At 32.5% G+C, this 15818-nt stretch overlaps 1 protein-coding gene across 6 annotated transcripts in view; it reads right to left on the reverse strand.

Annotated features, from left to right (window-relative positions):
- Positions 1–7159: 7159 nt before the first annotated feature.
- Positions 7160–15818, reverse strand: part of LOC127727858 (uncharacterized) — a 103335-nt gene continuing 94676 nt past the window's right edge. For 3 of the 6 annotated variants that reach the window (XM_052234978.1, XM_052234979.1, XM_052234980.1), the window contains exons 2-3: positions 8284–9966; positions 7160–7490 (exon numbers count right to left, since the gene is read on the reverse strand). In XM_052234978.1, coding sequence (XP_052090938.1) covers positions 8316–9965 — 1650 coding nt within the window. In that variant the 5' untranslated portion in view covers position 9966 and the 3' untranslated portion in view covers positions 7160–7490; positions 8284–8315. The remainder of the gene's footprint in view (positions 7491–8283; positions 9967–15818) is intronic. The other 3 variants (XM_052234982.1, XM_052234977.1, XM_052234983.1) reach the window with 3 other exon arrangements.

Genomic DNA, 15818 nt, shown 5'->3' on the forward strand with positions numbered 1-15818 from the left:
CTTTCTTGAGATATTCTTAAACACTATTTTTCTGTACGTGTGCATAGATATTATCAATGATTTTTTACTTATATATATATTTCTAACGACAAAACATTTTCATATTATTAATTTATGTTCATGGTCTAAATAAAAATATTTTTATAAGTAAAATTGAGAATGAAAATGGTGAATGTGTCAAAGAGACAACAACCCGGCCAAAGAGCAGATAACAGCCAAAGGCCAACAATGGGTCTTCAATGCAGCGAGAAAATCCCGCACCCGGAGGCGTGCTTCAGCTGGCCCCTAAACAAAAATGTATACTAGTTCAGTGATAATGGACATCATACTAAACTCCGAAAGGTATAAAAGAAACTAAAATTAAAAAGCATACAAGACTAACAAAGGCCAGAGGCTCCTGACTTAGGACAGGAGCAAAAATGCGGCGGGGTTAAATATGTTTTTTGATATCTCAACCCTCCTTCTATACCTTTAGCCAATGTAGAAAAAACAAACATACAACAATACGCACAGTAAAACTCATTTTAAAAGAAGTCCGAGTCCCATGTCAGAATAGGTAACAAAAGAAACTAAACAAAATGACAATGATACATAAATTAACAAAGGACTACTAGCAGTTACTGACTTGCCAGCTCAAGACTTCAATTAAACTGATTGAAAGATTCCCGTTAGGGGTTTAGTATCATACCATCATACAATATACGAGAAGAACATAACCCGTATCATGCCAACAACTGGTTTTAGAATAAATGTGTTTATTTCTGATGCAAAGACCCTATAAGTGAATCAATATTAAAGCCAAAATATGCAATCTTTAATGACCTGACAACAGTATCGTAACTATATCCCTTTTTAATAAGTCTGTTTAAAGGTTTTGTTAGCTTTTGAGGTGAATGCCGACATTTTTGTGCTTTGTAAAGAATATTACCATGAAAAATTAGATGTGAAATTCCTGATGGTATAAGATGTCTTGCATGTTGAATTATATTAACGAATGATGTCCTTGTACCGATGATAAAATTTAGTAAATGTTTTGACTAGTTTGTGATATCGAAAATCCTAGTGTAATAATTTTTCAGTAATACATAAATTTCTTTCTCTAAAATCTAATACGTTGTTACATACACGTGCGAAACGTACAAGTTGAGATATATAAACAAATAAGATGGTGACAATGAGTATTCATTTGAGAAACGAATGTATAACAAGCGATAAGGAATGTAATTTTGCACTCGATAATGTCCGCGTATCTATAGACGGTTACCAGTCAAACACGAAAGTTACGTAAGTAGAAATCTCGTCTGCAACAATACATCGGAATGCCCTCACGGTCATCGCGATGTAAAAATAAAATTCATTTTGAAAAGAATACGGACATAATTTAGCCAAAATGCATAGTAGAAGCAGCTTGCATGGAAACTCAGGCAGAAAATGGTTTGTTGGAATGGAATTAACAAAAAAGAATAATTGTCTTTAAACTTGGATATTTTGCCGCATAACTTTCCCTATGTTCCAAGTGTAACCAGTTTCTGAACATTATTGGACTGTACAGAAAATATGGTTCCGGAAGCTTGTAAACAATAAATTGCCAACACTGTAATCGTATAAGCGCTAAGCGCAAGTTTACGTGACAGGACAGCAACATTAGAATGAGGCAAAAGTTAACAAAGGCTTGACATTTTGGGATGTGAACACCTAATGTGCACCCGGTGGGACTAACTAAAATTAGATCATTCAGATCCCGTTACATATTTTTGTTTTGAATTCCGTATTTCAAAACAAATTATTTCTTGAAATTTACAATCACACGCCATGATTCATTAAAAAATCAGTGGCCAAAAAATAAATGAATAATCGGTGCTTTGATGAAGGTAAAATAAAAAAAAGCGCTCCTAACGCAAAAAAAAAGATTTAAAGAGATATTTTTGTTTACCTAAAGTCTGCAACTACGCACACAACTAACACGTTTACGTCATAGAGAGTATATACTATATTAAAAAAAAGTATTATTTTATCTATCACTTTTACAACTGACGAAATGTTTATTTTTATAAATAACCTTTTTTTATGGCTCCATTAAATGTGTCTTTTAGTTAGAACTATTTCAAATTGCATTGTATCGTTCTGAACATGCCTGAAATATTTGCCATCGGACATTTTGCAACCTCAAATTAATAAATTCAAATTGTACTTGAAAATCACTGTTTATTTAATAAAAATTTTGAAGCACTTTATCCATGCATGGAAGTAGCGGTAGCATTACCTTTGTCTAGTTTGGTAGGGTAAAGTTGAAGATATCTTTTTTTCTAAGCTGAAAGTGCACCCAGTTAGGTCGAAACCAAATGAAAATCAGTAAAATTGATAGGAAATTTACGAAACCGGAGAGTGGAAATGAAAACAAAGTAACAAACGCCATTCAGATCCCGTTACATATTTTTTCAATACCTCCCAGTAAAAACAACGTTGCTCTACATTCAGTAATGTCATCCCTTTTCTGCTTAATTATTTGCATATCGGTCAATTTTGGAGCAATTAATCTTAAAAAATGTGTCTCTATACAAGATGTGGTGTGATTTCAAATGAGACAAATCTTCACAAGAGACCAAATGACACAGAAATTAACAACTATAGGTCATCGTATGGCTTCAACAATGAGCAAAGCCCATACCGCATAGTCAGCTTTAAAAGCCGGCCAAAAATGACAAATTCAAAACAGTTTAAACGAGAAAACTAACGGCCTAACTTATGTTAAAAAAATGAACGAAAAACAAATATGTAACACAGCAACATACGACAACCACTGAATTACAGGCTCCTGACTTGGGACAGGCACATACATTCAGAATGTGGCGAGTTTAAACATGTTAGTGGGACCCCAACGCTCTCCTAACCTGGGACAGTGGTGTAACAGTACAACATAAGAACGAACTAGCAAAATCAGTTGAAAAAGGCTTAACTCATCAGATGGAAACAAATAGAAATACACATAACAAAAACACAGAGTGGACGTGGCCGGGTACTTGTACATCCCAACAACACAAATACACTAACTTAAAGTATAGATCTGAGAGTACTCGCAGTTACTGACAGCTAATTCAAAGCCACTAGCAACTAATAAAAATAATCATGCATATAAGACTAAATTATCGATCAGTACACATCCAACATCTAATGGATTTGGTGTAGAGACGTTATAAACAGCAGAGAAAAACATGACCTTGTGCAATGCCAAGATACAGGTATCGACAAATTGTAGATCCATGCAAGGACTCAGTACCGTATAAAATTCTTGAAATTGTTAGTTTTCAGTCTTTCTCCGTATATAAGAGATCATAATGAATGAATGACGACGCTAAGGGTATTTAATGAGGTTGCTTTCGTTACTATGAGATTTATTAGCACTTTCTTGAAGCTTTTTATTTTCGATTTAATAAAATAATTGTTTTCCATCTCACTTTTATTAATTTTTATATAAATTTTTGTCTCCCTTTTCTATCCCCTTTCTCCTTTCTCCCGCCCCTTTCTCCTTTCTCCCACCCCCTCTCTCCATGTCTTCCTTTACCCTGTCCGCCCCCTCATTTTAACCCATTGTCAGATTTGCTCTTAATGCTTTAGTTTCAGAGATTTTAGCCAAAAACTGCAATTTACCTCTATGTTCTATTTTTAGCCATGTCGGCCATGTTGGTTGGCAGGCGGGGTCAACGGACATATTTTTTAAACTAGATACCCCAATGATGATTGTGGCCAAGTTTGGTTGAATTTGTCTATGTAGTTTCAGAGGAGAAGATTTTTGTAAAAGATTACAAAAATTTACGAAAAATTGATAAAAATTGACTATAAAAGGCAATAACTCCTTAAGGGGTCAATTGACAATTTTTGTCATGTTGGCTTATTTGTAGATCTTACTTTGCTGAACATTATTGCTCCTTACAGTTTATCTCTATCTATAATAATATTCAAGATAATAACCAAAAACCGCAAAATTTCCTTAAAATTACTAATTCAGGGGCAGCAACCCAATACATGCTTTAGTTTCAGAGATATAAGCCAAAAACTACATTTTACCCCTATGTTCTATTTTTAGCTATGGCGGCCATGTTGGTTGGCAAAAAGGGGGGGGGGGGGTCGTCAGACACATTTTTTTATACTAGATACCCCAATGATGATTGTGGCCAAGTAGTTTCAGAGGAGAAAGGAGAAGATTTTTGAAAAAGTTAACGGACGACGACGACGACGGACGCCAAGTGATGAGAAAAGCTCACTTGGCCTTTTAGGCCATGTGAGCTAAAAATTGTCAAAATTTGGCAATAACTCCTATAAGAAGTTGCCGGTTTTGACGTATATGACAAATGGTAAGCTCAACATTCTGAACATGTGTTCTCCTGTCAGATTTTCTCTTTTCATAACGGTTTTCAAAATAATAGACAAAACTTGCATTTTACCCAATGTTCTATTTTTAGCCATGTCGGCCATCTTGGTTGGCAGACGGGGTCACCGGACACATTTTTTAAACTAGATACCCCAATGATGATTGTGGCCAAGTTTGGTTAAATTTGGCCCAGTAGTTTCAGAGGAGAAGAGTTTGTTAAAGGTAACCGGACGACTACGACGACGGACGACGGACGCCAAGTGATAAGAAAAGCTCACTTGGCCCATTGGGCCAGGTGAGCTAAAACAACTTAAATATTTTTCTAATTTGAAAATGTTATTAAATCCATGATATGTCTTTAAGCTCTTTCAAACTTTGTATACTGCAAAAATGAAATATATCCTCTGCTCTTTAATACATAAACAGGTTCTGTAGAAACTTCAAAGCACATGTTCCTTTATAAAACAGTCGATAGTGCTAACGGTAGGGGAACTTGTAACAGCCACTATGTTCCGTCAGTTACTTTGTTCCGGCGGAACTTTTCAACTAGTTATTTCGTTCCGATGGAACTTTCCAACTAGTTGTTTTATTCCGAGTGCAGTCGAAAAGTTCCGGAAAAAAGTAGCTAGTTGAAAAGTCCCGGAACAATGTAGCAGACGGAATAAGTTGCATTATGATGCAAATTTAGTATTCATAGTACCCTCAAGAGAGGGAAGAATACCCCCCTCCTCATGTGGGTACTTTTAAAAATATCAATTTCAGATTAATGTATAACAATAAAATAGAACTTATTCCGATAGAAGGCAACATTCTGACCGAATTAAGTACCATAATAATGATAAGGGGGAAGAATGAGGATCAGTATATAAGACACTTTTGTTCCCCCTTGAAAAGGTTCAAAGATAATATGTTGCGCTTTTACTTTGCATCAATTCTCCAAATGGAACTTTGTGACTGGTTGATAAGTTCCGTTGGAACTTTTGGGCTAGTTTGTTAGTTCCAGTTTTGACTTATTTGCCAAAGAGGAACTTTGTGGCTAGTTGATAAGTTCCTTTTGACTTTTGTAATCAGTATCTTGGTTTCCCTTTGAAATGTTCAAATATAATATGTTGCGCTTTTACTTTGCATCACTTCTCCAAATGGAACTTTGTAACTGGTTGATAAGTTCCGTTGGAACTTTTGGGCTAGTTTGTTAGTTCCGGTTTTGACTAATTTGGCAAAAAGGAACTTTCTAACTAGTTGATATGTTCCGTTGGAACTTTTCAACTAGTCACTTTGTTCCGGTGGAACTTTTAAACCAGAGGAAGAACAAAGTAACTAGTTAATAAGTTCCTTCGGAACTTTTCGGCTGTTTAGTTCTTTCCGCCCGGAACTTTCCAACGTCGGAACAAAAGAGCATTTACAAGTACACTATATCATTATTTATTATAAACTATATTAGTAATCCTTAAAAGCTATATTATTATATATAATTATATGTTTGTTTAATTATACATGCTGTCTTCTTGTCATTTATACATGTTTGCTATACCATTGAAATAAAATGAAAATATAATATTTCCATGGTTATACTATGTTTTGTTTATTTTGTCTCAAATCAAATAAGTTGATTCACTATGACGATCAAGGTTCATATTGAATTGAATTATAACAATTTTTCCCCACATTAATTGCACATTACGACAATTGTTGTTTGTGATTAGTAAATCATTCCAAACCTTGGCTACAGAATAATAAACGATTTCTTATAAAGAATTTTATACATAAAAATATATTGTTAGTATTTTACTCTCAGTAAATGATAACCTTTTTAAAGAAGAAAACACAATTTAATGAAACAGAACCAAATATCGTATTTAAGTGCAATTATTATTGCTATTTTCTGGAGATTTATTATTATATCGGAATGTTTTTGTAATACATACTCCAAAAAACAAATTCAATATGCAATTTATTGTAGAGTTGTTTTATGTGTTCAGGCAAACATTCTTTAAGTTTATATAAAAGTCAAATTTTTGAAGTAAAAAAACGATCTTACATAAACGATCAACATGTTCCTCCCAGCTTAAATGTTCATCAATGTCAATTCCAAGTTATTTGAAATAATCAGTATTTTCAATACAGGTCAAATAATTTTGATAGTTGTTTTAGTCTTTTTTTTCGAACTTAGTTGGAAACACTTCACATCCTTTGCATTCATGAACAGCATTCAAATCATTTTGCAAAGTACTACATTGTATTTGTATTTTCAATGTGTTTAAGTATCATAAAGCTACTGTACCAGTTTGAAAGTGGTGCACACCTGTTTAAAATGTCGTGCGCACGAGTTTTATAGTTTCATAGTCGTGCACAGGATTTTTCAAACTGGTGACCACCATATTGAATCTCCGGGAAATGAAAATATTTATATTTACCTAACACTGAAGGGGCTCCATATAAAACAGCATTGTTGAATCACCAGTCTATAAATCCATGTTAGATGTTTTAACATGAAGTAGTAATTTGATTTGAATTGAAATAACAGAGGACCTAAAATGGAACCTGTAGGCACTCCATATTTTATAAACTTTCTATCAGATTTAATATTTGCACATTGATTTTCTAGCTGCCTATCATATATATATACGAACTTATCCAACTTATCATGTGTTCTCCGATATAATAAAGTCTGAGCTTTTCTAAGAGTATGTCATGGTAAATAAGAGCAAAAGTCTAACTAAAATCCAAACAACACGATACCAACTATTTTTGCATTAACTAAATATGTCTGAAACCGGACTCAAATATATGTGATATTTCACTTTTTATTTTTCAAGAACTCATATAAATGTGTTCATCCACACCTATATTAAAACATAGGAGAGTATTCAAAACATAAATTGGACGATAACTGTATTTGATTCTCACTTATTGTATGCAAAAAGAAAGTACTAACTGAATTAAGTTTTTCAGTACAATACAAAACAATTTATTGATTATTTTGAAATGCGTCATAATAATAGTATGGAATGAAGTTTTTACTTTTTCAATAGATCTTTTGGCAAAATCAGCAGTAAAATCTGTTCATATAGAAATGACCATTGTCTTGGGTTCTTGTTACTGCATTCTAGTCAGTATAAGTCTGAAAAAGATAAATTCCGAATTAGTTTTAAACCGCACCCTTATCGTTTTTTTTCAGTAACTGTAGACCATGTTTCATGGAATTTAGGTTTTAACTCTTATTGCCAAATTGGGATGATATTTTTTTCATTTTATTTCATTTCATTTTGTAGATATTTATTCTGTGAATAATTGGTGAGAGAAATTATTAGCCACAAAAGTTACCTCGTGAAGCAACCAAAACTTTGAAAGAACATTATAATTGTATCATATTATGTACGTTTGGTAGTAATTGTCTATTTACATGATTCATATCGAATATTTTGGTCAAACTAAATTTGTGAGAAAACAATATCTTTTGGTTTCATTACTCCATTAATCTTCTTTATATTGTCGACTTTCTGAGAGGTGAAATTTTGTCTAACCATGAATTCTCCAATTGATCTATCATGAATTGTGACTAAACATTATACCATCCACTGTAGTTCTCTTTTTCTGTGCCAAATTTTGAAAATATTACTTGCAACTAGTCCCATAAGCCTATCAATATTTTTGTCTAGATATTTTAACTCGTCAAATTTTTGTTATAAAAGGTCACATATTTAGACTTAAGATTTAGATTTTTCCTTTCATATAAAATTATAAGATTTTTTCGGTCTTGTTCAACATGTCAGTATAAAGCTAAATCGAAAAAAAAAATTCACGCACATTATATAACCCCATGTAACTTATACTAGTATATCAAAATTTCACCAAATTACAAAAAACTTATTGTTTTATATTTATGCTACTCATCAATGTTAATTAATAGTTACCAGGCTTACAGTCAATGTTCCTTAGTCAGTGTTCATTGTGTTTTGTAAATATTGATAGCTTTCCATTGGTTGTTTATGACAAATAGTTCTCTTGTTTCACAGTTGTAAGATAAACCGGTCGGTTGTTTGATACCATCGTCTGCTGACAGGACAATATCATGTTTCTGTCCATCATTAGATATTCTATGTATATTGTTTGATCCTTTTCCTGCTACATACACATCACCACGGTCATCTACAGCCACATCCCCAGCATCTTTCAGGTCAGGACTGCTGTATATCTCACGTTCTTTGCCATCCGATGTTACGACGTAGACTGTATCACTATAACGGTCAGTACAATAGACATCACCATCTTGATTGGCAGATATTTCAAAAGTATTAAATGTTGTATGTATTGTATTAAGAACTTTACCATTAATATCCACTATGGTTAGAGTGTTGAATTGATTTCTTACCCAGATCTTATCCTTTACACTGGTTATTCCTTTACAATATTCTCCAACTTTAATTATCCTACCAGGCTTTAATGTTGTAAGGTCAATGATCTGGATACCTTTATAACCTACAGATACTAAAGCATGGTTGTTGTCATACAAGGTAATACGATGTGGTGAATAATCCAAATTAATTACCTTGGGTTTGGATCCATCAAGTTTAGAAACATAAAGTTCATTATCTCTGTTATGACCAAGGAGTAACTTATCACCAGGAATAAAACAACCTCTAAAAATACTCACTCCATCACCTAATTTCGTGGTCTGGAAAGAATGTGTCAAAGACAATTTTCTCTTGTCTCTGACCAGAAACTGACATTGTTGATCAATATTTAGAACAGGCGTTGGTACTTGGACATTATCTACCGTTATTGTACCCAAGTCTGGGATTAGTTTCTTTATGTTCGACTCTGACTCTGAAGGATGATATGTTAGTACAGGGACACTTCCTGTTTGAATTTCTCTGATTTCTAATTCTTTCTGGTGGGTTTTTGCATCTAGAAATTTTACTACCTGAAATAAGTGGATTTCAGATGTGTATTGCTTCAGTGATTCAAGATCTCTTTTCCATGTAGACAGCGATCCCGAGCTAGATTTGATGCTGTTTTTATTTCGGGACACTGTCTCGTTACAGTGCTTATACTTATCATCAATGTCTTCATGTATATCTGCTTCTAACTTATCTAAGTGAGCAATAACTTTCTGTTTGATTTCTGACACTCTTTTCTTGATTTTATTTCGACCTTTTTCCAATTCGTCAAGTGTTGTTGCAGTTTGAGTCAGTATGTTCGCATTAACTTGACTTAGGTTTAACATTCTTCTCTCTAGGTCAGAAATAGCGGTGCCATCTTTCACGCCTTTAGCTGCATTTTCAATTGAAGTGATAGACTTGCAATTCTGATGTGATATCGGTAAACATGAATCGCAGATCATTTTGTCATGTTGACAGCAGTACAGTACAATCTTTTGTTTGGGGTGATTCTCGCAGTTCTTGGACAATTTAAGAAGCGAAGAACTGAGTGTTTGTATCTCTTTAATTGGTACTACCTTGTGAGGCGGGGATATCCTTTCATGAACTCTGGCGCAAACCTTACATACAAGTTCACTGCAATCACTGCACCAAGATACGGCATCAATTTCTTCATCACCACGCTGACAACCAGCACAGAATTTACTGTCAGCCATACTGTAAGAATAATATGTAAAGAATTTTAAGTTTAATAAAAACTATTATAATATTTCATCTTATGGCATTTATGAAAATATATTAAAAAACTTTACATTTTTTTTTCAAACAAGAGTGTTCACTCTGCAATGTATCCTCTGCTTCAATTTAGAACGTAAAAGTAGCCCTTCCCTGACAAAAGTAGTGCTTTTGATGTCATTGTTTACTAATAATAATAAAAATATTGCAGAAATGAAACTCTTGGTGCGAGAGAAATATATTTTAACAATTTTGCCTCAAAATTTACTTGTCCACGAGTTTACATAGATTGAAGATGAATGCGTTCCTTAGTATTCTTATTTAAGATTTCCAACAAAAAAACAGGGGTGAGATTTAGTAGTAGTGGCCTTCCGAACGATGGTATTTCATTAAAGACTTTAAACATTGGTTGGAAATTGTCATGTAGAAAGGTGATACATGTACAAATCAGGATATACTGTAACCGGAATCGGTTTCACAAAAAAAAAAAAAAAAAAAAAAGAACTAACGACTAAGATTGATCGTAAGTCATGAACAAATCAGTATACATGTACTTTTGATCAATCTTAGTCGCAAGTTTTTTTTGTGAAACCGACTCTCCGACTCTATGAAAGTTAAAATTAAGGTAAAATATTTATAAGGTTGTTAAAATTGAAAAGATTGATGGAACAGATAGGGATTTTGAATTGGTGGTCTGACATCTATAACAACCGACTAATAGCAGCACAAAAGAAACGGGATACCTAAAAGTTTTATCTTCAAGGAGAAGAAGGAATCATGAAATGAAGTTGTGTCAAAGTTATTTTAGTTATTCATTTAAAAAAAAGAAATGGTGATTTGATAATGATGTTTATTCTCAGTGTAACGCAATTAGAGCTAACCAAGATCTCCACACTAAATCACACATGTGGATGATCGTTTGTGACATAAAAGGACAATGGTGGAGCGGCGAATGTTGAAAGAAACAAACAAATTATTTTAACTTGTGACAGTTTTGCTTTTATTGGTACCAAAACTGTTAAAATCGAACCAGTAATGACCCCGCAATATTGTGACTTGCTGAACATAGCACGTAGCTCTCAGACCAAACAGAATATTGTTAATAAAGTGTCTCTGGACTGTTTTTATAAACATTTTAAGAAACTGAACTCTGTCCAATTTGAAAAAAAATGATGATACATTTAAAAATATTGCTGTTGAAAATATTAGTAATTTAAATACTGAACTATAAAATCGAGTTGTATCAGAAAATGAGGTGAGACAGGCTATTAAAGGGTTGCAAAATAATGAAGCTTGTGGAAATAATTTTATTATTAATGAATTTTTGAAGCATTCTGCTGATAAAATGCTACCAGTTTTTGTTTCTTTGTTTAATATTGTTTTTAATTCTGGTTGTATACCAGACTCTTGGTCTGAATGTATTATTGTAGCAATATATAAAAGTAAAAGAGACCCCGCAAGTCCTGATAATTACCAGGGCATAACAGTTCTTAGCTGTTTTGTAAATTATTCACGTGTGTGCTGAATAATAGACTTAATTGCTATTTAGATAATTTTTATGTTCTCTGCGAAAAGCAAGCAGGTTTTAGAAAACATTATAGTACTTCAGATCACTGACATTTTTAATATGAACTGTTTGATTGATCTTTACTTAAGATGTAATAAACTTTTATTTTGTGCTTTTGTTGACTACCGAAAAGCTTTTGACTCAGTAGATAGATGTGCTTTATGACACAAGTTACTGCAACAATGTATTGATGTTAAAATGTTTAAAGTAATTCACATATATGTATAAAAATGCCAAATCTTGTGTACGTTTAGGTTGTAAAACCTCAAGTTTCTTTTTTAGCAATGTTGGTGTACGCCAAGGAGAAATTTGTCACCTGTACTATTTTCATTGTTTTTAAATGATCAAGTTGAATTATTGACACATTCTTATGATGGTTTGTCAAAAGTTTACAATGCTGCTCATATTTTCCTTGATAATAATGAAATTGCTGTATATTTTAAATTGTACCTGTTACTATATGCAGACGACACTGTAATTCTAGTAGAATCTGACACTGAATTACAAGCAGCCTTGAATGCCATGTATTTGTATTGCAAATGTTGGAAATTAGAAGTAAATGTAGGTAAGACTAAGATTGTAATTTTTAGAAAACGTATTTTCAAACTGAATGATAGTCTTGCATTTATTTATGATGGTCAAATTAAAGATATTGTTGATGATTTTACATATCTTGGAATAATATTTTCTTCAAATGGTTCATTTTGTAAAAATAAAGAAATATTAGTTTGTCAAGCTAGAAAGGCTATGTTTAGTATTATGAAAAAAGTAGAAAACTGAATTTTCCTATTGATATTCAGCTTGAGATGTTTGATGCAATGGTTTTGCCTATTTTAATGTATGGGTGTGAGATTTGGGTTTTTACTAATAACTGTATAATAGAGTCATTCTGTGTGCAATTTTATAAATATATACTGTGTTAGAAGAAATCTACACCAAATAGAATCATGTATGGTGAACTAGGAAGATTTCCTATTGATATTTTTATCAAAAGCAGAATGGTTGCATTCTGGAAAAAAATTATTTCCAATAAGCAAGATAAAATTGCTGCTACTTTGTACAAGTTATTACATAACATGCATATCAAAAAAAAAATTTCATTCAAAATGGATGGTTTGTATTGAAAAAAAACCTGAATAATTGTGGTCTTTCAGAGTACTGGCTGTCACAAAGTGTACCAAAAAATGTAAATGTATCAAATCTAGTCAAACAATGTCTTTGCAAACATGGGTTTCTACTGTTTATGATTCAGCTAAGTGTTTAAACTATAGAATTTTAAAAACCGTTCATAATTTTGAAAGATATATTGTTGATCTACCATATGATCTTCGAAAGCCATATTGTAATTTTAGATGTATGAATCATAAATTGCCAATAGAACAAGGTCGTTTTTTGAGTGTCCAACGTGATGATCGAATTTGTGATTTATTCAGTTTATGTGAAATTGGTGATGAATTCCACTATCTGTTTAAATATACTTTTTTTCTCAAGTGAAAGACAAAGGCTTTTGCCCCGTAATGTGCATAAAAAGCCAAATACTATTAAATATTGTGAACTTTTTTGTTCTGATGACTACAGTGTAATTGTCAAACTTGCCAAATTTGTAATATTGTTCTGTCTGTTATTAATTAGATAAATGTTGTCTGTTATAAATTAGAATTGCCTTCCACTGCAAATTTCATTAACCATTTACTTTATACAACTGTATATATAATCATGTCATTCCACTCATCTCATTGTTCTTGTATACATATGTTATTGTTGTTTTTGTTGTTTATATTCACATACCCCTGATGGGGTCTTGAAAAATAAAAGTTTCAAGTTTCAAGTTTCAAGTTTTGAAAACCCGTAGGTTTATACGAAATATAAACAGTATCATAACATTGCACAGGTGACGAATGACATGCAAATGTTGATTGAAAGAATTGGCATGTTCTTTTTTTATTTCGACACAAAACTGAGTATTAGGTATATGAATGCAGTTGAAAGTTTTAGGAAATATTTCATTTTCTTATGAAATGCAAGAAGATACTAAGGAGGTAATCGAGCAGTGACAAGCCGAAAAACAAAGTCGACAAAAAAGAACCATCAGACTCGGTCTAAAAAAAATCTACTTATAAACTTAAAATTGAGCACGAACACGAAGCCCACCCTAAAATTGATCACAGAATAAGTAAAAGCTATGTCATTTGACCTCAGCATTCAACTTTATTCGAAGTGCAGAAAAATAACAGGTATCTTCTATTCCGTCCGCAATTTTTTGGGAAAGTAAAATCTAAATTTAGAATCATTGTTGAAACTTTAACTACACGGCAACACATGTATGATAAAATTAGAACATGACATCTCTTCTTTATCATTATTTTCAATTCAAATTTCGAAGGGTTAGCCAAAATTGTTTTCTTTTATTGTGTTTTTGTGTATGATCAGTCAGAAGAAGTGAATGAAAGTTTGAAGCCTTATTTGTTTTTAATAATATGAGGTTCAAGAAAAAAATATAAAACGGTTACCCCTTTTTTATTTAATTTTCTGGTGTATTTTTACAAGCAAAATCCATCTATGAAATGTAAAACAAATCTGTAGAGTAGTTAATTACGTACACTTCGCTTTAAGGGCATAAGATAGAGTTTTGATCCCACAGTGAATGTTTTACGAAAATTTGCATACAAGCTATTTTTCACCTAGTGATTTCAAATTTGTCATAAAAATATACCTCTATACGCTACTTTTAGAGATAAATAGGTTCGTAATTTTAGACATTACTAAAAATTCGGTTTCTTGGACATTACTATCCTTTTGACAGTTATATCTAACTATTTTGTTTCGAAAGATAAACACAAGCGGATTTGTAAAAAAACATTTGGAAAATCTTCTTTACATAAATATGCTCTAAATTTGTGTAACATTTTTTTTTAAAAGTAATTCATTTTTATCAAAGGTTCAAGATTTAGAATAAAACGACAGAAAATTTTGAGAAAAAGACTGAAATTTATAAAAGTAGCACATGAAGGTTTATTTTTTTATTACATATTCAAATCGACGAGGTGAAACATAGCTTGTATGCAAATTTTCGTCAAAAATTCACCGTGGGATCAAAACTATCGTATGCCCGTTACCCGACTTTCATCGAAGACCCCACTGCTGTTTCGGTAAACTTAACGCATAATTGATCCATTTCTAAACATGATTTGCGAAAGAAATTGGTAAATATGGTTGATCTGGAACTTTATAAGGGCATTTTTAACTAGTCCTACATGTATATGTAAATATAAAAAATAAGAAGATGTGGTATGATTACCAATGAGACAACTCTCCACAAGAGACCAAAATGACACAGAAATTAACAACTATAGGTCACCGCAGAGCCTTCAACAATGAGAAAACCCATACCGCATAGTCAGTTATAAAAGGCCCCGAATAGGCAAATGTAAAACAATTCAAACGAGAAAACTAATGGCCTGATTTATGTACAAAATAAAGAACGAAAATCAAATATGATATATATAGCAACAAACATCAACCACTGAATTACAGGCTCCTGACTTTGGACAGGCACAATTATACAGAATGTGGCGGGTTAAACTAGTTTGAAGGCGCCAACCCTCCCCTAACATTGGACAGTGGTGTAACAGCACAACATAAGAATAAACTATAAATATCAGATGAAAAGGGCCCAACTCATCAGATCGATAAAAAAACAGAAATACATCTAACAAAAACACAGACCGGACTTGGCAGGGTACCTATACATCCCCACAACAACAACAACAAAACCCCACTAAATACAGATCTGAGAGTACTCGTAGTGACTGACATCTAGTTCAAAGCCATTTAACAACTAATAAAAAAATCATACAATAAGACTAAAATATCAATCAATACACATCCAATATCCAATTTATTTAGTGTAAATACGTCTTTAACAGTCAGAGAAAAAAACATGACCTTGTGCAATGCCAAGATACAGGTATCGATAAATTGTAGAGCCATGATTGTGCAAATGTATATATAAATAATATTTATTTTGATTTTAATCAACTGATAACAAAATCCATATTTATACCAAAAAAACAATATTCAAAGATCTAACTACAGTGTTGAATTGGTAACCTTTTAGAATAAGTTTATTTAAAGGATCGATAAGTTTACCCGGATCGTGTTTAAATTTCCGGGCTCGGTAAACAGCATCTGCGTAGAATTTGGATGTGCTATGCTTTTTGAACAACCAAACTTCCAAAACCAATTTTTTGCATCTATGGAAGAATTT

The sequence above is a fragment of the Mytilus californianus genome, unplaced genomic scaffold (genome assembly GCF_021869535.1).
Source record: "Mytilus californianus isolate M0D057914Y unplaced genomic scaffold, xbMytCali1.0.p SCAF_2, whole genome shotgun sequence".
Taxonomy (NCBI): Eukaryota; Metazoa; Mollusca; class Bivalvia; order Mytilida; family Mytilidae; genus Mytilus; species Mytilus californianus.